The sequence below is a fragment of the Dicentrarchus labrax genome, unplaced genomic scaffold, assembly GCF_905237075.1.
Source record: "Dicentrarchus labrax unplaced genomic scaffold, dlabrax2021, whole genome shotgun sequence".
NCBI classification, from domain to species: Eukaryota; Metazoa; Chordata; class Actinopteri; family Moronidae; genus Dicentrarchus; species Dicentrarchus labrax.
The window spans coordinates 4,482,121-4,507,485 of NW_026136709.1; the positions used below are offsets into that span (position 1 = coordinate 4,482,121).

At 40.5% G+C, this 25,365-nt stretch overlaps 1 protein-coding gene across 7 annotated transcripts in view; it reads left to right on the forward strand.

Annotated features, from left to right (window-relative positions):
• The window catches only part of slc12a7b (solute carrier family 12 member 7b), a 61,859-nt gene that overhangs the window by 14,457 nt on the left and 22,037 nt on the right, over window positions 1–25,365 (forward strand). For 4 of the 7 annotated variants that reach the window (XM_051410550.1, XM_051410551.1, XM_051410552.1 and 1 more), the window contains exons 2-4: window positions 22,149–22,243; window positions 23,000–23,131; window positions 25,187–25,333. In XM_051410550.1, the coding sequence (XP_051266510.1) occupies window positions 22,149–22,243; window positions 23,000–23,131; window positions 25,187–25,333 (374 nt within the window). Of the gene's footprint in view, window positions 1–2,089; window positions 2,462–12,580; window positions 12,749–22,148; window positions 22,244–22,999; window positions 23,132–25,186; window positions 25,334–25,365 lie in introns of those variants that run through there. The other 3 variants (XM_051410555.1, XM_051410557.1, XM_051410556.1) reach the window with 3 other exon arrangements.

Consider the following 25,365-nt stretch of genomic DNA (forward strand, 5'->3'; position numbering starts at 1 on the left):
TGTCACATCACAACAGCCTGGTTTTCAGTCTCCACTGTGTAGTGTTGAAAACTCTCTCATAAAAGGGACATTGTCCTCCTGGCCTGGATGCACTGACCATCCCTGAGAAGCAGTCTGCCTGTCTGGCCACTCAGTCAGCGGATGCCAGTTGAATCACTGCTCATCCGTCGAGCAGGGAGTAGATAAGTGCTCTCTTTGTTACCTTAGAAGCATCATAACACTTTGTGAACATTGAGTTGTCAGATCATGGTATTGATTGATGCCTTCCTCTCACCAGAAACATCCTCTATGATTGTAGGAATGGTTTCAGACTAGGCTTCAGACAGTATATTAGCTTCCAGCCTTATTCATCAAACATTGGATTTGCATGTAGCCTGGAGCCAGTCCCACATTTGCAACCACACCCACTTACTAGAATTGATGTTTTACTGAAACCGGACCTGCCATTTCCATAGCAGGAGGGTTGGACAAAATATTTCTGGTCAAAAGACAGTTGTAGACTTTGTATCTGCTGTAGAGGTGTTCCTCATATGCTCTTCGCCCCTAGAGTCGATCCCTGAGTTATAACTAATGTATACATGTTTTACTCATGTCTGTTACTTGTAATCTGTTACTACCCATCCCTGTCTAGAGTTATGAATGTAGACTGTTATTGGATGGAAAGGGTGATTTCATTTTTATATATCACTCCCTCAAATTATTTTTGTTGCTTATGGAAATACAGCATCTAACTAACCCAGTCCCTAAAATATCAAAGTCAAAGTGCCTTTAGGATGATTCTATAGCCGAGGCCTGGACACCTGTGCAGCAAATAAAAATCAAAGCATTTAGGAACTCTCTTGAGGGAGTAAGTAACGGGTGGAATTTATTTTACTCTGGCTGAGTCTTGGAAACGAACTCTGAGCCTTCCACAAGTCGCAAATGTAAAAAAACCAAGAGGCAATGTTTTCCTGTAAGTTGTTCACTCTGCCCTCCCGTCTCTGTCTCCCTGATTCTCTTGCCTTTGTGCTCCACCCCCTGCCTTTCCTATTTCCTGCTGCCCACACCCTTTTGCTGACTATTGATCTCGTATGTCGTCATGATGGGGAACTAAAGGGATGGGGGCAGGGGGCAGGGTAACTCTCCAGATGTTAAGCAGCCATGTGAGACTCCAGGGCTGTAGCATTATGAAACAACTGGTCATCTGCATTCACAGCTGTGGCTTTTTTCTCAAGCAGGGTTGCTTTCAGTATTTCCTATCACACAGGGGTGTTGGTTGCTTGGGATGACACCTAATCCCTCGTATCACTTTCAGTGACTTGAGGAAATGACTCATTGTTTTTGGATTAGCTCTAAGGTCAGCTGATGGATTTAAATACTGCTCTGATGTAACAGAATATAATGAGAAGGTAGAAAAGAAATAAGGTTTGATAATGTAATGAGGTCTTTATTGCTTCCTTATGGTATGCCCCCCACCAACACACACACACACACACACACACACACACACTACATGATGAAAAAGATTGTGAGCCTCTGAACACATATTCAGGTGGGTGCCATTAACAATGCGTTACATATTTCCGAAGTATTTATCAAGAAATAAGAGCATTATTTATTGATTCACTATACCTCCATCAGTCCCATCCCCCTCTCTATAGGGGTGTGTGTTTTAGATGGCCAGTATACATCTTTAAATCAGCCCTGCCCACTTCTGACTAAACACACAGGATCAAATAACACTGCATAGGAAGTGAGGAAATGTATATGTGTGCATTTGTATGTGTGTGTGCAAACTTTCCTCAGTGGAGCAGCTCTGGATTTCCTCTTCTCTGTGAACAAAGGCAGACATTGCTGGCTTTTGTTGTGTGTGAGAGAGAGCGACATTCCTGGGCAGAGGGTCTGCCCTCAGGCACAGAAAGAGCCATGTGTGTGCTCACACACACTCACAAGCACAAATGCATGTCATGTTTTCTGAAAGTGTGCATTTTGTGTGTACTGCCCCCACTGGGCGGGGCAGATGTGCCTTTCCTTATTTGGATAGTTGGTGCGAGGGGGGGGTTGGGGTCACATGGGTGTACAGCAGGATCCTAGCGATAGGAACAAAAAACTCAGAAGACCTGACGTCCTCCCCCGGAGAGTAAAATACACCGGGGCAGTAACGAAAAAACAAACCGCTCCGAAGAAGAGCAAGAAGGAAGAGAAGAGTGACAGCTGTTGGACAGAGGAAGAGGAAGAGGGAGGGAGAGAGAGAGAGAGAGAGAGAAGCAGCAGAACAGAGAGGGAGGGAGGGAGAGGGAGGAGAAAGGAGAAAGAGATAAGAGTGTGACAAACAGGAGACACTGAAGGGAAGCACATGGTGTAAAAATGCCCACCAACTTTACTGTGGTCCCGGTGAAAGACGGCACGAGAAAGGCAAAAGAGGGGGATGAGGATGTGGATGACAACAATGTGCTGAAAGAGGAAGAGGAGGGCGCCACAGGTGAGATCATATGTGTATTTTAGCTCCGTCAAGTGGGTAATGAGATAAGTAATGCTGATTGAAAAGTTGACAACTTAGTATGCTTAACAAATCACACATGTCTACTTTTCTTTTGAGACAGTTGATAGAGAAGTAGTCTTGGAAAGTTCCAGACTTTGTTTACAGTGTCCAGTGCAAGCTGATAATTTGGCTTTATTGCACGGGATACTATTGCCTATGTTTTTCAGAAAAACTGTTTATGGGCTGTGTGGGTGGATAATGTGTAGGGAAGACGGGGAATTTTAGGGAAGGCTTGTTCATTTTCCTGCATCTGCGTGAGATGAGGGTTTTCCTCACACGGACACTCAGGGGAGTTTGACATGAATTTTGCTCCCCCTCCACAACACTGCTTACCTTTTTCTTTTCTGAATATTTCACGCCTCTCTTGAACACAGATGTTCTAATTGGGACACCAATGACTTTTACATCTCCTAACATCTCTCTGTGTTGATTACCATTGACATGCAACCTCCGACATGACTCACCCTCTGAAGACCTTGCAGTGAACTTTAGTGTGTAACAAACAACAGGATAACATGACTTTTACACAGTGCCTTGTCTCAGGAATCATGCATATTCCCATGTGAACCCTGCTGGACCAAGAAAAAGAATCACATAAACTTAAGTATTACTTGTAAGTGTATTTTATGTGAAGTTCAAGAAATCTGTTTCAGTTAAAAATGAGAAAACCAGGACCTTTTCTTTTGAACTGACAGGCAGGAGGCCAGCTTTGTGGACTTGATAACAGTTGGCTCAACTTTGACCCCACTAATCTGAATCCCTTTTCCCTGACACCCAGAATTCACCATTTTTCTGGATGTGTACATCATTTGGTGATGGAACAAAACTTTCTCTCTGTCTTTTTGCCAACGGTTGATATCAATCTATCTGTGTTTTTTGGTTTTTTTTTTTCTTTTTTATATTTGGTATGAAGAGGTCATGGAGTCCATATTTAACAAACTCCTGTCTAACACTCCATGTTTTGCCAGACTGTTGTTAGCAAAGTTGCTGCTTTTACAGCACTTCACATGGCGCTGGGCGAATCAGTTCCCAGTATTTAATTTCTGCTGTGGAGCTGCAATTACGGCTGCATGCTGGCTAAGATTTTACAGACTGTGGGAGAGAGAATGGCATTTTATTATGATGGAAATGCAGGATATCATACTGCGGCGTGCTTTGGTTTCCCCTGTGCGTGTCTGTGCGTATGCAACTATTTGTCTCTGACAATGCCTGTAGTGACAACAATAGTGGGAGAGCCGGAGATGACATGTCACAAAGGGCATGCACCGGCTCTGTAGCCGCAAAATTGTGTGCTGTAAGTTGGCCTGGAGAAGCATCAGGACCACACACTTCAGTTTGTTTGCTCTGATGCTGTTTTAAGGAGGACTGTTCTATTGTACATAATCCACAGGACAATTACAATGGACTCGAGCCTGTGTTCACCAGACAGAACAGAGGACTCAAACTGTACAATATTTGTACGTTTTTGTCTAAGCTGTCTGATTTGGTGAAAACCTGATGGTAAAATGATACCGACGGGCAGGCTAGGAAAGGAGAAAGGTTGAAGGTTTACTAGGGAGGGTCCTTGATAGCATAATCTCATAAGCATGTTGTGTAGGGAGGACTGAGTCAAATAGCAGTCACTGTTATTGATTATCCTTCTGGCTTGCTTCCCGTTGGCTGAGTGAGGGGAGGTGAGACCCCACCCCCATTCTGTAATGTAATGTCATCCAGTTCTTCTCATTTACTCGGAAATCCGTCTTTGTCCAGCCCTCCCTCTCTGGTTCTAGATTCTGCTGTTAACCCCACTGATTATTTACTTCTGAAAGTAATGTTGCTAGCTAACTCTGCATCAAATGAACCCACAATTTGGAGATCCAGTTTGACATCTGTCACCTATTTAGCACCCTGGTGGTACAGTATCTTGTTAGTAAAAGCATAGGGTTGATAATGTTGAACCTCTATTCTCTTTCTAAATCTATCCTATACAGTTTGCCAAGAAATAAGCTAAAACTTAACCAGATATCACCAGCTCGAGCTTCCTGGTCTGAACCTTGGCTTTCATTATCTGTAGTCCACACTGTCGACTTGAAGACAACTCACTAGATTTTTAGAAAACGATCAGCTGGTTTAACAAAGTTAATGAAAACAAAATTCTGTGTGCCAATTCAGTGTGGACAGACAACAAAGCAAGACACAGTGAAACACGTTAGAAGAGCTTGACTTGTCTTTTGCCAGTGTAACGCTCTCATATTAAACAGTGTTTTTGACTTAGGCTGAACTTTTTATAATATTTGAAACCCAGGTCATTATTATTACAGAAGTCTGATAGTGCCAGTGCACTGTATGTAACCGGACTGAAAGTCTCTGTTCGACAGTGTACTGTTGAGTACTGTAACTAATCTATGTTAGTTTCTCTGGAAATACCAACATTGTGATGATCCGTCTTGAGTGTGCAATGTTTGTATGTTCCGAGAATTCATTTGGCCTAAAATCCCTTCTTCACGTCATTGTATCCCTCGTTTTTCCATTTGTTCTTCCATTTTCAAAATAAAGATTCCATCAGGCTCAGGCAAATTGTTAATTTGAGGAACTCGTCAAAAGACACGGTGTTTCTTTAATAAGGTTGTTTAGATGAATACAGTCCATAAGGGCTACATGTGTCTTATTCTCTTTGCTGCATAGGGCAGACAGATTTTGGCCAGGACACATGGTTTTGCAGACGGGAGTGATCTGAGTCTCTGTGGGTGGAGTGGGATGTGTGTGAGTGAGAGTGTACATAACGGTCAAAAATTCTGTGGGAGGTTACTGGTGCAGGAATGAAAAACCTCTGAGAATTTCATTGCCAACGAGTGACAGCAACTTAGCATGGACTCCTCAAGAGTGCATGTCAGCCCTAATTTTTAGCCATGATAGCACCTTGCTTTGTTCATTGTGTTACACAAAGAGTCCTACTCAGACTTGAGGACAAAGCTGCACAAAGCCACGCCTTGTGAATAAATGAACCAGGGTAGGTATTTTATGGAGCTTATAGTTTCAGTATTGGTATAAGTGTTGGTTGTGACCCACTAATAAACCACTAATTTACAAAGCTAAAGGCAAAGTACAGAAGGAAAATCCAACCTTTTTCACTGTTATTTTTTAAGCTGGATCTAAGCAGGTGATCGGTGCCTGGGGCGTTGCTGTCTCTGTCCGTTGGTCCGTTTGCCCATCTGTCCTAGACATGTGTTTCCTGTTTATTTCCCAGGCAGGTCTGGTTTTGTTCAAAGCTGTTGTCTATATGTGGCTGTCTGTATTTTGTTTCTCCTTCTCTCGCTATTATGTCGTTAACTCTCTACGCTCCCATGCCTTTGCATACTGCCCATATTACTAGTATTCTACAAGCAGCACATGCAATATGCTTTCAGCAAAACGCCATACAAGCATGATGGAAGTCTGAGGTCAGGATTAGAAGGACTTTTTAAAGTAGTTTCTTGTGATTTAGGTGAGTAACACATATTGACTGGGTGTGAGAACCTAGACTAATCAATACTCACAAGTTTGTTTGTCCACAACTAATAATTTAATCTCTAACCTAATCACTATTCATGTGCCTATTTTTGGTCTTTTTCTGTGAAAACTTGCACTAAATTCTCATGGAAATGTTTCTATGTGTTGCATTATCCTACCAAGCTGCCATCCGTAATGGTTGAAATAAACAATTGGCTAGAGGGTAGTTTCTCACAATCCCCAGTGATTCATGGAGGGCCCCTTCAGTGTGGGAACATAATGATCTGTGATCATGCCTTCCTCTACAAAATTCTGTGTTGGACTGTTTAAACTGGAAAGAAGAGAGAAAAGAAGAAAAAGAAGAAGAAGGAGTTTAGCAGTCAGGTTCATTTGACCAATATTGAGCATAGGCTAAGGGACGTTAAAATGAGATGTGAAGGAATTACTTTTTAGCTATAACATACAAACTAGATGAAAAATTGAGTGTCAAACCGTGTGCCAGTGACGACTCTTTGAAATCAGCCAATTCGCCATAAAACAGTACTCATAACTTCAGTGTGCAATGTCCAATCTCCACTAAACTTCATATATTCTGTAACATTCCGCCCTGAACACGTCCTCATATATTATAATTATCTACTTGTGTCTCATGCTGTATAATTATTGCAGTTCCCACATTGTTTTGAGGGGTGGGTTAGCCTTCCTATGTGCTTGTTCTGATCTCAGCTTCATGCCCTTGCAGATCTCCAGCAGTAGCTTGACCCTCTGTTTCAGGTTATTTATACTGCAGCGTGTGTCCAGCCTGACCCTACAATGTTGCTCAACTCTCAGTGTGTGTTTGAGTTGGCCCCAATAGTTAATTCTGTTTGTCCCATCTGCAACACAGCAACTCAATCTGACTCGCTTATTCAGTTTCAGTAGTTGTACCATATACATGGGTCATGAAAACATTAATAGAATAGATCCCCCAAATAACTCTTTGGCCAATTGGCATTATAAGAATTTGCTATGTATACCCATGGTGGCTTTATGATTATTTAGGGTATCTCTACTGATTCAGTTAAGAGATTGTTAAGCAGAAACATCACTTTGAGCGTCTGTATACATATGCAGTTAATTCACACATTCTAATTTATTTCTGATGTATCGATATAATCATGTCAAAGTGGACTTTGATGCTGTGGTGTAATGTAGTGATGGGTGTGTCATCAGTGAGTGCAGAATGAATGCAAGGAGAGAAGACAGAGGTACTTTAGGAATGTAGGGAGTGAGTGAAGGACTGGGATATGACATTATCCCACAGAACATTTAGTTTATCAAAGCCTGCGTTGAATGCACATTTGTGTCTGAAACTTAGTGTGTTACATATTTAAAAAGGAAAAACAAAGACATCCACAGCAACAAGACCACCCCTGTTAAGCCTCAAACATTTGCTAAACACTTAAGCCAAAATGCTAAAAAGCTACACAATTAGTATGAACTCATGCAAAAGACAGCTTTGAGGTAGGGCTGGGCGATATGGCCTAAAATTAAAGACTTCACACCAAACGGATTTACAAATTTAAGCCATTATGGAAAAGTTAAATGTCACAACATCTGTGGGGCTCCTTTTTTCTCGGATGGGATATTATTGGAAAAAAGATTCAATATGTTTTATGTAGATAAATGGATTGGGACTTCTTTTACGGAGTCCTTTGCAGCTGTATATCCCTGCGTTAGAACATCCATAGTGGAAATCTACATTGTTTTAAAACCTAAATTGGGATTAGTCGATTAAAAATGTATTGCCCAGCTCTACTTTGAGGCTTGCAGGGATAAATATATAAAAAGCCAAAATATTCAAGGTGAGACTTTTATTTAACCTCTGTTAGACCTTTACCTGGATAAGTTCCTGCATGAAAGAAACAAAAACAATAGAGCGTAAAATGAACCCTTCAGCCAAGTGAAAATTTCCTTTCTTGCTGGTTGGATGGTTTAGTCAGACAGGCCTTCTCTTACTGCTGCTTCCTATTTCCTGTTCAGTCACCTCCTCCCCACTGAGTCCTCGCTCTCAATATGGTGTCTCTGATAAGCCCTCATTAATAAGCACACACACCTTTTTGTGGCTTTCTCTTTTCTGTTTATTTTTTCACAGTTGGGCGTGAGTGTGAGGGCTTTAGAGTTGAGGCTGTCGTAGGTTCACAGATTGTACAAATGTGGTAAACTCATCCGGTTGCTTTTCTTCTGACTATGTTCACAAGCCTACGTTATCTGTTACAGAGATGTCCACTAAAAAGGAATCCTCTTTTGTCTTTACATACTTCCCATACAAGACCTGGTTTTTAGCCTTGTTATGTCCACCAAAATGTTTGTAAGATGTTCCACCTGTGGGGCTCTTTTAGGACTTGCTGTTGTGTAAACCATTTCTGTCCAGTTTAAATTCTGAACATTGTGGCAGTGACCTTGCTGTTCCAGTTGTAAGCAAACCCATAAAGATGATTAAAGAAGCTCTTTGGTAAAAGTCTGGTTGGAACCAAGTTACATTTTAATAGCTTTAAATTGTCCCCATCCTTGGATGTGGTCAACAACAATAGCTTTTAGCTTACTCTCCACAGCTAAGTGTTGGGTCAATTCTATTGATGTGCTTACATTTCCATTATCAAATGTGAGGCAACACTAGTTAAGACATTACAGCACACCCATATATACATAGTGACTTTAAAGTTTCAATGATCTTGATCTGTTCTAGAAAGACAGTAAATCTCCAGTAAATTACTAGGAAAGGATTGTTTCTTTGCTAATTGTTTATAAGCCACATCACTGGTGAGGAGCAAATCATTTTGTAATGTGGGAAATACAAGTTATGATGCTCTCACCATGATTTGCACCATAGTTGTGAGGGAAAAATCCATGTAATAGCCAGATACAGATTAGGGAGTTCTGAAATAGTGAACCGACATTCTCCTCTAATTCACTTGTTAAGTCCCCTCCAGTCAGAAATCAGTGTTTCTTCTTGTCCCTACAGTGTGCTGTTTGAATTCTGTCTGTGCAGAGTCTGACACTAGAAGGATGTTTTCACATTCATCTGCTGAAAGTGGAAAGTTTCTCTGTGCTCATTGAAAATCAGATTTTAAGGGGCAGCATGATTTGTGACATCACAAAAAGTCCTGGTCCAGTATCAACTTGTACAGTGTGATGTAGAAACTTGAAGCCACCAGTGCACATCCACTGAGAATGGACTTTACAGTCCAAATTGCCTTTGCTACATTTAAAATGGACACTGGGAGTTATTAGAGAAGGGTTACAGAAGGGTCTGGTTTTATTCAAGATTAAATCCCTGAATTTAGCTTGCGAACAGCTAAAGTTCATAGTAAAAGTGTGATGAGGGGAGCTTTGTGTCTATGTGCACAGTTTCCTCCAGATTGTGAGACAGTGACACCATCTGGTAAAGGGGAGACTTACTTTTCTCGTGTGTGTGTGTGTGTGTGTGTGTGTGTGTGTCGTGTGCGTGTGCGTGTGTGTGTGTGAGTTTTTTTTTGCTTGCTTTTGGTGGAGACTGCTTAGTTTTAGGGAAGAGGAGTCACATGATTTCATTGCTGTTCTCACATGACTGTTTAATTTGCACTTTTGGTCCGAACAGTTGGGAAGGAAAATGCACACATAACAGAATAAATTTGGATACACATTAGATTTAAGTAAAATTATGTAAAACTAAAAGAAAGTGAAGTATTAGGAACAGAACAAACTGTTTGATATAACACTAAATGTGTAGATCTCTATGTGACAAGAAAGATAAGATAAAGATAATGAGAGCATACATACACACTGTTCTCCATCTGTTAGGGTGTTCACCAGTTTTCTGCATTCATTAAAACATCAAAGAATCTCCAAAAAGTATAATTCTAGGTCAGGGCACAAAATTAGCACCAGCCACCATCCAAATGCAGGCTAAATATGCAAGTGGCTGGCAGATTTGTTTCACTCACCAGCAAAAAACGAATGGTAATCTTTTGAATGGCTTGTTAAAGTTGAACATTCACCACCCACCATTGGTTGGTGAAGAGTAAAAGAAAACTTTGCACCCTGTTATAGGTCCTGATAAAACTATATTGTGAGGGTGCCCATGACTACAGTATGAATGTAGGAGCATATGACACTAAATGTGGGAATATCACTGTACTGTGTCCAGCATTGATTCAGTCTTAGTTGCAATCTAATAAATATACAGTTACAAATATTCATTTCTTTCATTCATTCCTGTCCTGTTCAGGCCAGAATTAGTTTGAAAATTATGTATTTATCTTAGAAGAGTAATCCAAGTATTAAGGCTCTGTACCCATCTCCGCTCTAACACAGGAATATTGTGTTTAGTAGTGTGTGACTTTTTAAAAGCACCTAATCTGTGCCAGCTATCTCTACTACTATTTTTTCTCTCTCACCCATCTCATGCTTAGTGTTTACAGATGGCAGTGAGGATTCAGGTGTAATCGGCACTAAGTAACATTGATCCTACTAGCCTTGGCTGACCCCTATTCTTTCCCTCTTTCTCTCTCTTTTTCTTTCTGATTTTTTGCCTGACAAGCTGTTTCTAAAGCCAGTCAACACATCTTTACTTGAACCACAGTCCTGATCGGTTCCTGTCACTAAACAGTCATTGAGCTTGTATCAGTCAGATGCATTTTCAACGATTTCCCCTATCATTGTATGGATGTTTCAAAGTATCCAATAAAGCCTCTAGCCTATATAGACACTAGGGCACACTGTCGGTAACCCCTGTCTCTGTGTCCTTCCTCTCCCACCATGCTGTTGGGTTGCATAACAGACAGTGTTGTTTACCTGAAGGGTTTAAAGGCTTAGGACATAATAAAGTCCAATACACACACACACACACACACACACACACACACACACACACACACACACACACACACACACACACACACACACATACACACAGAATAACTATAACAGCAGCCATCTGACATCAAACCAAGTGGAGCTTGATACTACTAAATCCTTCTTACTGTGTGATTTGATAGCCCCTCTTTAAGCTTTGCCTTGACACATCTGTCAATTTAATGACGCTGGCAGCGGATGTTCAGTTTTGTCTTCACATGGTGGGTGAAAGCTGGGCGGAAATTGCTGTTTTTTTTTATTCAAGTAGTCCGCAAGTTTTTTTTGTTTTAGTACATATCAAGTTATTTAATTATTAAGTAAACATTGCTCTCAGAAATCCTACTATATTGTCAGAAATGTTTAAGTCCTCACAGGGACAGTCACATCTCTACACATAGGCGGCCCCAGAGCCACGCTCTAGCTGAATGACCAACAGCCAATATGATTGAGCGTGGTGAAGAAGACTGCAGTGGCCAGAAGACTGCAGCAGAAATTGAGCTTCTGTGTTGTATAAAAAGTTCAGGATTAGCCTAATCTGGTTAAGCGATTAGTGCCCACTTCACATGCTGTTAGAGGGACAGATTAATGGGCAGCCAAGACAAAGGTAGACAGCACCCTAGGTTCATCAAAGCTCGGTGTGGTATTGTCCAACATATGATGACTTCATGAACTCATTCAAATAAAATATATTATTATTATTATTATTATTATTATTATTATTATAATAATAATGGTAATAATATATGTAAATTAAAACATTGTCCTCTCTAGCCATCAGAGGGACACATGAGAGATGAACATGGTACATAATTATTCATTCTTTTTCATTCAAATTAAACTGTATACTATATCAATGAATCTTTAAAAGTATTTATCAAACATTAACCTTGCCTTGGCATCTGGGAAGTTATGATGGGCGTTTTTTACTTGCCTATATGTTTATAGGGCTACCCAGTTTACTATAATGTTGTTATTATAGTCTTGTAAAGATGCCTGTGATTGTATGGCCCACACCAGTATCCTATAAGATACAGTATGTTGTCGTAGCCTCAGGCTGTATTGTCCTATCTGCTCCCTGTGCTATGCTGATCGATTGACCATCTCCACCTATGGCACCCTGGAGGTCAGACTGTAAATGAAACTGCTCACTCAGGCAGCACCTGCTGTTTAAAATAGTAGACAATTATTGATTCAAAATGATATACTGCACAGCTTTGGCTTTGGACCGCAGGTGTTTTCTCTGCACCACAAGCTCACAAATGTGCTTTCAGTGAAGAAGTCAGTTTTTGCATTGACTTTTCTCAGTTTTCTCAGTCTACTCTTACTCCCTCCAGATGTACACCCATCCATCCATCAATCCTTCCCTCTCCTGCCACACTCTGCCCTAAAGCTGCCGGTCTGTTATACTACTGATTTCTGCTTCTCTTGCTTTCTTTGCTCCTCCCCCTTTGTGTGAGTGTGTTTAAACACGCACACGCATGTGTTTGTGTGTGTGTAGCAGGGATCAGAAGCACAGAGAGGTGTGAGTGTGTGTGTGTGTGTGTGTGTGTGTGCGCGCAGGTCTGTTGGTGGGAGGGTGAGGGTGCCTTGTGATGCATGGCTGATGTCGCTGACATCGTCGTCACAGGCCACTTTTTACACACACACACACACACACACACACACACAAACACCCACACGCTGTCACAGAAATAGCTGATCCTCACATTATCCACACAGCACAGGCAGCATTCCTGACTTCTGCACCTCACTACCAGTATCTCTATACTTTGGACCCCCATTACTGGAGTTCCCAAGGGACCAATACTAGGACCCCCTCCCTTCCAGCCCCTTTTTTATCCCGGCTCCTCAGAATGGAGCAGAGGGGAGGCTCTCGAAGGAAGGGTAAGTTTTAGTACTTTAGTACCTTTGAAAGCTCTTTGCTAGCACCAATATATAGGAGCTAATGAATTATGACTGTTTTGGGGATATTTAGTTACGTGTGCCATATTTTTGCTCTCTATAGCTTTTTTCATTTTTAAAAGATTTGGTTTGTAAGGATGCTTTTATGGATGAGCTTTCTGTGTTGCACCTGGTTTCAAGGTAGTTTTTTTGTCTTGGATAATAATTCCTCCTCAAGATTAATTGTTCCACTATAGACAAACTTGGCTTTAAAGGTGGCGTTGGTGTGTCCATATGCTAGATTTAGAGTGAATTGTTCAAGTGGAATAGTATTAACAGCAAATGGCTTTGCGGTGTTGTTAGGGACCTAGTAAGTCGAAAGTCATAATATTTGAATGAACTGTAGTCCTGTTTGGCTCATGGCACGAGTTGAGAAATTCACCCCAAAAATGTATGCACTTTTGGTGCTGTCCAGCAGTTAGACTAAAATACCAAAGAGACTGTATACCAAAGTATTTGCTTCTTTTGCTTTTTTGTTCCTGCTGCTTCTTAATTTATAAGCTGATAAGTGTGTGTTTCTTTTTATGTTAGCCTTCACCTTAAGGAAGTGATTTTTGACTTCTGTACCTCCAATGTCTCCTACAGCTCTTTCTCCTTCCCTCTTACTTTTTTTTCTCTTTGTACAATGAGCCATGGGCTAACTCTGGCAGCGTTAGGAAGCTTACAGCGTCGTCACAGTGTGCAGCTTAGTGGTTATAAATAGGATGCATGGTCATTTATTACCACAGTGACCAGAGAGGCTGAGCCTAACCATTAGCACATCCTCAGTGTACCTGTACCTGCTGGTGAATCTGTACCAATCAGACAGCAGAGTGCTGATGAAGTCTGACTTTAGCTTCTGTAGTCAGGGAAGTGATCACAAGCACAAAGTGCTGTGAAGGACCAAGCGAGAGAAGCATAAGAGATTACTTAACAGTGATATTCAGTCTTTCGCTAATGACAACTGTCCTGACAAATAACGGCTTTCTGCTGTGTAGTGCGCTGTGGCGGGGTCAGGGAATCCCACTTCCTTATGTAACCTCGCTGACTGTGATGTAAAAGAATGCTCTTTGAAAATCAGATGTTGGGGCAGTCTAGCATGCATCAGCAGGGAGGATTTTCAAAGCCATCTGCACTTGTAACTCCTTTATCCCACAATGATACCATGACTTTGACTAAAGTATTGTAATGGTGGGGTATTGTTCCCTCTGGTACTTACATATGTAACTGTGTGTACCTACTCCAAGTAAATTTAAGTATTTAAGAAATTTAATTCATTTCCTGACAATGCTCACAGCATAACATTGTCTTAACAAACAACTTGAGCTGTCATTGACAACAAGCTCTTTACAGTCAGTTAGAGGTGGAGTGCTCAAATAAAATACATAATGAGAATCTTCAGACATTTTATGAACATGTATCTTCTTTTAATTTTAAACATCATCCTCAAAAACTGAAATGTCTCCACGTTAACTGATATGAACTTGGTAGTTTACATAGTTGTCATATTTTCCCGTTGTACGGAGGTGTTACTTACTACACTAGCTTTGGGAATTATGGGAGAAGAGGATGTTTGTGTTTTTACCAAAGAGGGCTTGATTAAGTCTGGTTTAGTTTGGTCATTGTCCCTTACATACTGTATGCCCTCTAGCAATGTCACATTTTAGGGGTCACCTAATGCGCTATAGCACAGGGAGTTTATCCTCACCACCTGCATAAGTAGAACATGTGCGAAAGCGAGAGAGAGCGAGAGAGAGAGAGCGAGAGAGAGCGAGAGAGAGCGAGAGAGAGAGAGAGAGAACCATCAAATACACCTGCATTCATTCATCAACAATTACACAAGAGGTTTCAACCTTCTCCCTTCCTCCCTCTTTATTATAGACAGAGCCGTTCTTGAGTTCTTTATTTACTCTGGCTTAATCTACTAGTTTTATCATGTTTAAATTATACATTACATTTATTACAGAATTGCTCAGATCATTACAGTTGGCTAATGGGCTCAATATGTCAATTGCATGTAAAGCTGACTGTTCTAGAGTAAACAATATTAGCACACAGGGCAGCTTTAAGACACAAGCACCCGTTTACAGTGTATGCACACTATTTACCAGCAGTCACTGAAGAACATTAGCTACTGTAGCATGCATTTTTTGTTGTTGTTTTTCAACTCCAGCAAAATATCTGGCTCTTTAGCTGCTAGATATTCGACTTTCTTCACCTGTTCATCGCAAGTGTTGTCTGTCCCCCCAAAAAGTAAGTAGCTGAAAGATACTAAAAGCTCTGTATAGCTGCAAGTTTGGTGAACTATTTCTGTGGGATCATAATGGAATATACAGGTCTTGTGATCTTTTCTGAGTTTTGTGTGAATGGTTACTTTAGACATGGAATTCAGCCTCTGCCAAATATCCAGCCTTGGTCAACTTCTCTTGGCTGACAACCTAGTTGATGAGGGGAAGTTTGAGCAGTGTCACATTGTTCAGTTCAAAGTTGGCAGTGAAAGGGTCAAGATACTGGCCTTAGTTATTTGAAGTAACCACTGTCAAAATATGAGCTCTTTGTAATAAAAAAAATGACTTGTAATTTAGGTTTATTCCCTATTTGATTTTATGGGCTATAGTTGGCTGGGGCTTTTGCTTTAGTGGTTGGTATGTTGGCTTGAATGTGTTACAACATTACTCGTTGAAAGCAGAATGTGTCCATTCCTGACGCCTATCATCAGAACATTCATTAAGTAAGAAACCGACTGCAATGCCTCTCAAAATGTGTAACTACCAAATGTTACTGTTTAGATGTAAAACACATTTGGTTCATTATTGTGCTTTGTTTGACCAACGTCTTGTCTGTTTGATTACCTTCACTGACCACAGTGACGTCAAGTGTGGTAGCGGGGTTTTGTGTTTGGACACCACTACACGCAAAATAAGGAAAAGTGTTGAGCAGAGGGCAAACACAAGGGAGATGCAGTGTAACCCTGCATGCATGTACTCTGGTACTGCCAAACACAAATACACCTTACCAAGCAGGGAGAGAGGATTCTGGTCTTCAGTCTGGTTTTATAGTTTTAAGTAAGGTGACTGAGCTCTTCAGGTCCATACAGAACATTGTCTAAACAAAGACTGTTAACGCCCTTCAACTACTGTTGGCTAAAAATAAAATGCCACTGCTTCAGTGTCGTTTTAGCTTTAATGGGATCCAACCATTCCAGATGTTTGAGTAGTAATACAAGATTCTCTACAATACAGCTGAGCTCCACTTATTTATGTTTAAGCGTCCGCACGTTTCTGTCATAAATAGATTCCATATCCCTTCAACTGGAGTCATTGTCTGGCTTTAAAGGTTGGACATTTTTTTTTTATCCATTATCAGTTTCACTTGAGCACACACATACACACTCTCCTTTCATCTCCAGAGTTCTCTCTCCTCCCTCTCTCATTATCTCTTGTACTGTACACCAGGTGCATATTTGCCAACATTTACATCACTTTCTCCTTATGAACAAGTCTGTATGTGCAGTGCACTTTCAGCATTCCTGGACTGACACGAGAACAGCTGATGTCAGGACTTTGTGCAGCGCAGGATGGGTAATATTGTCGAAGAGCAGGCTGCCATCTTTGCACTACGTACATGGTCAGTCATCATAACTGAGCTGGTTTTCTCAGGGGAGGTCGAGCTGGACCGGGCTATAGAATGATTTTAGCTCAGCAGGATCTGAACCTTTTCTCCAACCAAACGGAGGGATTGGTTGTGGCTTTCTTATTGCCTAAACCAGACTACTAACCATTCAGTTATTTGGTGATGCTGTTGCGATATCCAAGAGAGCAAACCCAGGTTGTTCAGTTAAAGGTCAGTACCCCCAAACCTTTGTGTTGCCTCATAAGATACTGCTCACATATTTGCACGTCCCATTTAGTGAGGACAGAAACATGAATTTCCGGGAAAGAGAGTGAATTAGTCCAAGATAAACGGCAACATGTGTAATGTGCACAGAGGCCAACATCTGTTAAATAGGCCAGAGTCTCGTCACTGCTACTGTATATGAATCTGGACCATGTCCCCCAGGACTGTTCACTGCAGCACACCAAAGCACACTCACACATACACATGACATTTACACGCCAACAATGGGAATGATATGTAGACAGACTGAAAGACATGTACAGACGTCGGTCATCTTCATCTTCCTTAGGGTTGTTGTTGTTCTTTGTCCTTCATCTTTACATAATCTACTACAAGGACTGCAGTATTTGCAGTAGTTTGGCATCTACTGGGAGATTTGTGGCAGCTGGCACCTTTTGTCTAGTTTGGGATGGTGACGTGCAAGTGCAACTTGAGGTCACTGGAGGATTTAATGACGTGGAGGTGGGACAAAATTTGTTGCCACACATCAGCCATTTTAGGTATTTCTAGCTTAAAGGAGCATGACATCCCAGCTTTATGTTACCATGGGGTGATGACATTTTTATTCCACATTAGGCAAAAACTATTAAGACACAGACATGCAAAGAGTGACGCAGAGAAAAAATATAAAAGCATAATACCAGTTTAATGTGTGTTTTTTTCAAGATGTCATTAATGCCCATGAAGTGTCTTTGTTTGCTAATGTATTTGCAACAGTCAGAAACTACAGCTGTCTCTTCTATGGCTTGTAGTAAATCCCACTCTGTCTGAAGTTCCAGAAACATACCTCAGCACACATAAAACTAGGGCTGTAACTAACCTGTTTTCATTATCTATTCAATCAGTTGTATTTTTGATTCATTTCATTTATCATGATATAAAACAGAGACAAAAAACAAATGTGAGGAACATTTTAAAGGCTGGAACCAATTTTTTTTTTTTAATTTCTACTTTAATTATTTTTTATTTTATTTAACAACTTGTATATTTTATAAGTGTGTAATCTATGTATTTTAATGTATACTAATTAAAATGCTGAAACATAACTTAATCACTGTCACAAAATATTTTCTTAACTGTATTGTTGTATACTTAGCCGTTAGAGCTGGAGTGAATGAATCATTCCCTTCACTTTCTGATTGGCATTTAAACCACTTCACACAAGGGCCCGTTCTAAAACCTGAAACCTCACCTGATTTGGAAACACTGCTGCCAGTTTTAGCCTGCCCCCGGGACCTCAAAGAGGATTTAGCTAGTGTCATTTAAGACAATGATTACCTGTGGTGTGTAGCATCCAACCAAACTAAGCGATGACTGACAGGTTGGTTCACCCTTGGCTGCATCCTCGCACTACAATGGTCATTATGTTCGATTTATTCCCGTTATCCCAGCTTATTGAAACGCTGTGCCCTCACCTAATGTATTTCGCTATCCCACTCAGACTGCGTTTTAAAGAGCTACACAGTACAAGGACATAGTGACTTTCCCTGTGATTACTGCGAGCCTAAGCCACTGCTGCAAGCCTCTTATTCCCCATGCAGCTGGATCAAGCAGTAAAAGTTACCCATGAAATCCCCACAGTGGCCAGAGTTCTCAGTCGGCAGCTCCACTGATGAATGAAGAAGACCCGGCAGAGAGCCATGGTCAGCAATGGCCTCTCAGCGATGTAAGGGGAGTGGAAAATAGATATAAATATTGGGGTATTTTTGCCCTGTCTTAAAGTGCTTCAGTGTCTGTAGCTTAAAACAAATTTGTTAAAAATGACTCTTTATGAACAAATGGAGCACTTTATAATGGCACTTACAGGATGATGTTACTGTTGTGACTTTGAGATGCATCATTGAGGCAAAGGGTTTAATTAAATAAGAAAAAAGCTCTAAATCTGTTGCTCTGTTAATGTATTGGATATTTAACACATTTTCATGGATCTGCATGGCACCCCTGAACAGACCTGGTCCAACAGCCTACAGTTAAGTGTGGACTGAAAGGATTAGCCAATTTAAGCTAGGGTAAGTAATATATTTCAGAGGCATTTCTCTGTTATATCTGTTGAAATTCTCTTTACATCCCAACAACAATCAATAAATCAGATGCTCTGGAAAAAAAAAGAAAAGAATCTAGTATCTTTTGCAGGCCTGTAGTAAGCCCAGCCAGTCATACCTGCCGGTCAGGAAGGCCCTGTGCACGCTCTGCCAATGCACTCAATGCAAATGTGTTTATTGGGGAGTGGCTTTGAAGGGTTGCCTGAAGGGAGTGGGTGGGATACTTTAAGAATCTACTGTGTTTTTCTAGTTTCTCCAAATTGATTCTCTGACAGGGAATTAACCATCAACTACTTTGATAATCGATTAATCCTGAGTCATTTTTCAGATGAAAATGCCAAACATTCTTTGGTTTCTGATGCTCCAATTTTGAGAATTTGCTGTTTTGTTGTAAATCATATATCTTTGGGGTTTGAACTGATCATCACACAAAACAATCAAATGACATTATAATTGACCTTTTATTGATTTATTCTTTAAAGTGATCAGATTGAGCAATGGAAGCTCAAGTCGTTGCATATAGCAACATTTCTGTCAGTAGGAAGAATAAAGACATGCTCTTCACAGACTCTAGATAAAAGTGGTTAAACTAAACGTCAAAGAGCAGGATTGCTTCTAAATTCTTAAGTGCAGCGAATTTCAGATACAAAAATAGTCATTACAGACTATTCAGCTACTGTTTTGTACTGCTAATATTCAGTTAGGGCTTGCAAAGTGGCTCTTCACCTGAATGTTTGGAAGGTTTTGAGTCATTAAAAGCAGTGGCTGCAGTTTCCAGTTTAATGGTGAGTGACTGTTTCTGCAGGAATGGCTGCACATGTTATGTCTGGATGATAGTGTTGCTGTGGTTCCACTCTGTGTCCTTCAGTGTCCCTCTGTTAGCTCTGTTATGGACTTTGCTCTTCAGTTTAAGATGTTTATAGTCACCACCTCTGTTTGGTTTCCTGTTGTATTTTTCCTCTTTTGAACTTCATGCTTATTGTTTTATTGTTTGTCTTATTGGCTTTTATTTATACTGTTTTATTGTCCATAAAGCACAATGTAGCATTTTTGTCTGTGTTTGTTTTACTAAGTCTTACGCCAGCAGACTTTTCTTATTACCCGTGTTGCATGGAACAACTGGGATCTACTTCAACTGCTTTTTCTCACTCCGTCATACTAACAATCAGAGCTTTATGGCAGCAGCCTGAAGGTTCTATTATTTTGACTTTATTTCAACCCTCAGAGGGAATAGGGAGAGTTTTGGTGAATCAGATTGTGGGAAATAAAGGAATTGCTCTTCATGCTGCTTAGTTTGGAGATTTTTTTCTTCTTCTTTTGCATCAGACTACATTTGTGCTTTCAAAGTAATATGACGTAGGAAAGGGAAGCACACATGCTCACACAGATAATCTCTAGCAAACACATTTGTCTTGAAATGAGATCCCTCACTGTTTACACTTGGACTTGACTGTAGCATGTCGGGTAACTTAGCCCCAACACTCTAAGCTGTCTGTTCATTCAAAACATTTGCTCAGTGCGTCGGCGTGTTAGGTTGCCGGCCCCAGCAGCAAAGACACAACGTGGTTCACAGTTTGGTGCTAGAATGTTGTCTCTGAAGACGGCTCGGTTGCTGAGTGTGATGTAGATGGGCTGTGTGAGTCCTGTCGCACTTGATAAAGCGGAGAAGAGGAGTTTGGTTGAAACATGGCGGCGTCTCTTGTCCTCTACCTCATGGGAGCTCAAAATGAGATCTAATTGTATTCTGCAAAAGCGTATTATCTATGCTTTTCCAGCATAATGAGGACGTGAGTTTAAATCCTTGAAAGGCAGGCTGAGATGACAATGCAGATTCAACTATCAGCCACTGTCAGATCTGTGTCTTAAAATACTCATTTTGTTTAACCACAAACTCAAAAACAAAGGTACATCTTCTGAGTAAATCAGTTAAACCATCACCATGCCATATCAAGTCTTTGGTTTCTTAATTGGAAAGACAAAAAAATCTATTCAGGTTGTCATTACAAGTGAAGCACATCCTTTACATCAAAAGCTAGAATTATATTAGCCACGTATCACAACAATGATGATCATTTGTGTAGCTCAGTGTTATCTGTCTTAAAAAGATTGTGTGGCTTGGCACACAGGATAGTGCCGTTAGTTATAGATATGATCTGTCATGTATTAAATATACTTGAATGTTTGCTCTTGCTGTGTCATGCTGAGATTTTGCACTTTGTTTGGTTTGCACATTTTGTCAACGTTATTGTCTGTGTCTGAGATAGGGCTGCACAATGAATGAAAACATCGAAATCACAATATGTAAGTGCAATATGCAAATTTCAGAAGCTGCATTGTCTGAATATAGGTAACATATGTGACAATACACCTGGTAGAGCTGGTGCCCCATGTACCGAGACTGAGTCCTTGCTGCTGCGGCTGTGGGTTCAAGTCCGACCTGTGGCCCATCCCCTCAGTCTCTCCCCCCTTTCCTGTCTATCTTCAGCTTTACCATCAATTGAAGGCAATGAAACGCCCAAATAGCTATCTATATATATAGATATATATTTTTAAATAGTACAAGTTCTCACTGACAATCTTGATGATAGTCTTCCAGTGTATTGCCAGATTGCTGATTGCCTTTGTGTTGAATTTGTTTAATTCTTTTGTCAGTGTGTTATGATTTACTTATGTATTTTTAGTACAATGTGAATTATAAGTCAATTTCTGAAGATATTACACCTTTTTACAGTTTAGGTGTGAATTGTTAATGCATAGAGAAGTCCTTATCATGATCTGGATGATTAAAAAGGTATATAACAATATAAAACTGTGCACATGAGTCCAAGGCAAAAACAAAATTCCTTTCACCTTAGTAATAGTTGGTATTTTTTGCAGGAATAGGCAAATCATTTATTGTTTTTAGATTTTAAAATTCCTCCAACTCGGGATGTTGTGACCTGATCCACAGCATCTGGAACGACACAGATATTTTCTGTGGATCATATTGTCTGTGTATTGGCTGTTATTTTCTGCTGCCACAGCAGATCAAGGCTGTCTCTACAGATATAGAACAAACAGTAATAGAATTGAACCATTAAAGGAAAGTACTTCACTCTATTTTCCTAATGCAGAGATAAATAGATTGCTTTATTATGTATACTTTAGGCTAAATGTGTAAGGAATATTGGATATTTAGCTTAAAGCGTGTGGATTGGGTGCAAAACTGTGATGCAGTACAAACACTGAAAGCCTTTGCTTCATTGTGTAACACAAGAACCTGCAGACCTAAGGCGGTGAAAAAGGTTTGTCCTATGAGAAAGCCAGTTCTTGCAAATATGGCTGACAGTGGCTCGTATTTCAAGCTACAATATTTTGCTCTGGTTACATGGCGTGTTAAACCTAAGCTTAATTTGTTGTAAAGAAACTGCGTTGTGTTTCCACAGGTGATGGCGTCCCAAAGGAAAACAGTCCCTTTATCAACAACACGGACAACGACAAAGGCAACAGCTACGATGGCACCAACATGGCCCTTTTTGAGGTAACTGTCCAGTTGTTTTTATCATCATCAACTTTATATGGGCCCCAACACAAGACATGGGGGTGTTTTACTACACAAGGAAACGTAACAGTGTGATTTGTTTTGGAAAGATGTTATAGGCCATGAAAGAGAAACCCCAAAGTGTGGGGTAGATATTCACTGCCAGAACTATTTCTGCAGTTTTAAATTAAAAATCTCAAACCATTCATTAATGCACAGTATGTTAAAGCATGAGAGTGAGCTGTGGTCGACTAAATAAATAGTACACAAGGAGGTGAAGGTACCAATCTTGACTGAGCTCAACAATGTGTCCGTCAAGAGTGTATTTGCCATTAAAAGCTGCTGCATTCCTTCAAGTTCACTCAGCTGAACCTTTGCCAGGTGCTTCGCTCTGCCATTTGGCAGACCTTGCTGCTCTGTGGTCACCGGCCCTTGTATAGGATCAATTAGGCACTGTGGCTTCTGTTTTCTCCGTTCTGCATGAAGCTGATCCAGCCGTGCTATTCTAAGATGCTTTGAACAGTTCACTAAATAGTGCACTGTTCATTTTGATCCTGGAAGTTTGTCCTCTGAAGCATCTGGTAACTGGCCACTCAAAGGCTAAATTAAAGTTGCAAAAGTATTCTAAAAAAATCATTATTATTTATGTTGTTGACACATACATTATGTTACTGTAATTTGGTAATAAAGGAATTTGTGAAGTTTTAACCAAATAATTTGTTTCTGCATGTTAAAAAAAATATTTCTCTCTTGCAGGAGGAGATGGACAGCAACCCCATGGTGTCATCTCTCCTCAATAAACTGGCAAACTACACCAACCTCACCCAGGGGGCCCAGGAGCACGAGGAGGCTGAGGAGGATGAGGGACCCAAGAAGAAAGCTGTTAAGGTATAGCAGAAAGCCCTGTTTCATACATGTCTGTACATTTAGGTACTGTGCAGTTGCATATTAACAGTTGTTCTTTTAGACCTGCTGAAGCTCATTACATAACAGGGTCTTTGACCGATGAAGCCCTGAGGTTTGTTTTATTCTCAAATATTTCCCTTTGTTTACCCTCTATGCTTACAGTCAAACTTTATCCCTGCTTGGCAAAAAATCAAGAACAGTATTATATGCATTCTTTTTTTGTTTTACCACTGTGTGGTATGTCATTGCTTTATATCAAATCTTTTTGTCTGTAATCCTGTATTGCTGCTATAATCATTTTTCTGCTTGAAAGTAAAAACGGAATAATCACAATAGTACATTTTATTTAGAAACTTTTGAATATTATCAGTGGACACATGGGATCTGTGGTTCTAAAACAAGAAGCTTCCTTGTGTTGTTGTTTTCTCAGCAGTACAGCCAGGTTCAGGTGAGAAGGTAAAGTCAATGATTACCTCACCTGACTGCTGACAGCAACACAATATTCATTTAGAATCTTATAAATTGATATGGACCCCCCCCCATCTTCCATCCTCTTATATATAATATATTATAAATACTCTCTCCAGTTGGTATGTTTGCCTTATGCTTGGCAGCACAAAGAGAGAGAGAGAACAGGATAGAGAGGGAGTGGGAACAAGATGGAGTCAGCATAGAGAGAGAAAGAGCGGCAGAAAGTTTTCATTTTAACCTGTTGAAACATGCAGTACAAGTGTTTCATTTAAAGTATTGTTGTAAATTAAAATGTTGTATATACAAACACATTAATGTATTAATTGTGATTCCAGTAAATGCGTGATTTAGCAGAGGGTAAAACACTTTTGCAAGGCACTTTATGCATGTCACATTCTCATTAGGGACTGAGCCCCCCTAGAGGTCTAGAACGGCCCCCGCTGTGTGTTGCCGTTGCTCCACAGTCAGTCCGTACTGTTTGTCCTCTAGGATCCTTCTATGCTCATATTTTGGTTTCTTAGAGGAGAAAAATTAAAAGTAGCCAGAGTGCTGCCATGCTTCTGTAACCACAGCTTCAGTCCCATGCCAGTTGCTCCATCTTGTCCCCTGCATGGAAATAGGCCTCGGGCACCTCCCATTGGCTTGCAGGGACATTTTGGTAAAGAATTAAGCTGACACCATCGTCGCCCCTCTTTGTCTGGACCAGTGCTTTACATTTGGAGACCGATGGCTAAAAAGGTAGCTGCTAGTCAATCCGAGGTGATCGATTGGACAGTTTGTGTTTTGTTTTGGTCTGAAAACTTTAATATATTCCTGTTGCCTGGGCCTTTTTACATGCTGTTGCGAAACTACTATTTTTTTTTTTCAAGGAATTCTATCTTTTGGGGTGGAAACATTGAAGGATTTTTGACACGTTTTCAGTATAGAGTGATTTATGTAAATGCTGCCTGTGTCACTGAGATGTAAGTCTTTAATCCATATCAAACATCATTCATGTTTTGAAGACGCACAATCTTAGTATTGCCAACAGTAGAAGGCAGCTTTTGCTTTGCATTTATGATGCTGCCCTGACGGTTAAACCAAGATTTTGCCCGAATTAAGCTTATAAGTTATTATCAAGAACAGGAAAATGAATCGTGTTGTTGTTATTGACTGCATTCTATTCAGAGTATGTTCTTTTTAAATGTAATCTTAGATAACAGCTTGTGTGACATTGTATGGTCATACTTTGTCAATTTTTTCCAACTCTGAAAAGAGACTTTTCAGAATTTTATGTTTTTGCAACTAGTCTTCCCTGAACTGACTCATATTACCATTTTTTTGTTCCTCTTTCACTTCCCTTTTAAACATGCCTTTACCCCCCCCCATTCCTTGTTTGTCTTCTTATTTTTTGTCTTTTTTTTTCTGCTCATAGTTACCAACATTGCTGTGATTCTCACCTCATGCTCTTCTCCCTCCTTCCCCCTTCTATCCCTAATCACCCACACAAACACACACACACTCATGCACACATTAATATATTTTGTATTGTCCTTTCTCTCCCATCTCATCCCTCTCCCTCTACAGAGTCCTCAGATGGGGACCTTCATGGGCGTCTACCTCCCCTGCCTCCAGAACATTCTGGGGGTCATCCTGTTTCTGCGACTTACCTGGATTGTCGGCACTGCCGGCATCTTGGAGTCCTTAGCTATTGTCTGCCTGTGCTGCTCTTGTGTAAGTACTCAACCCTCATGCCCCACATGAAA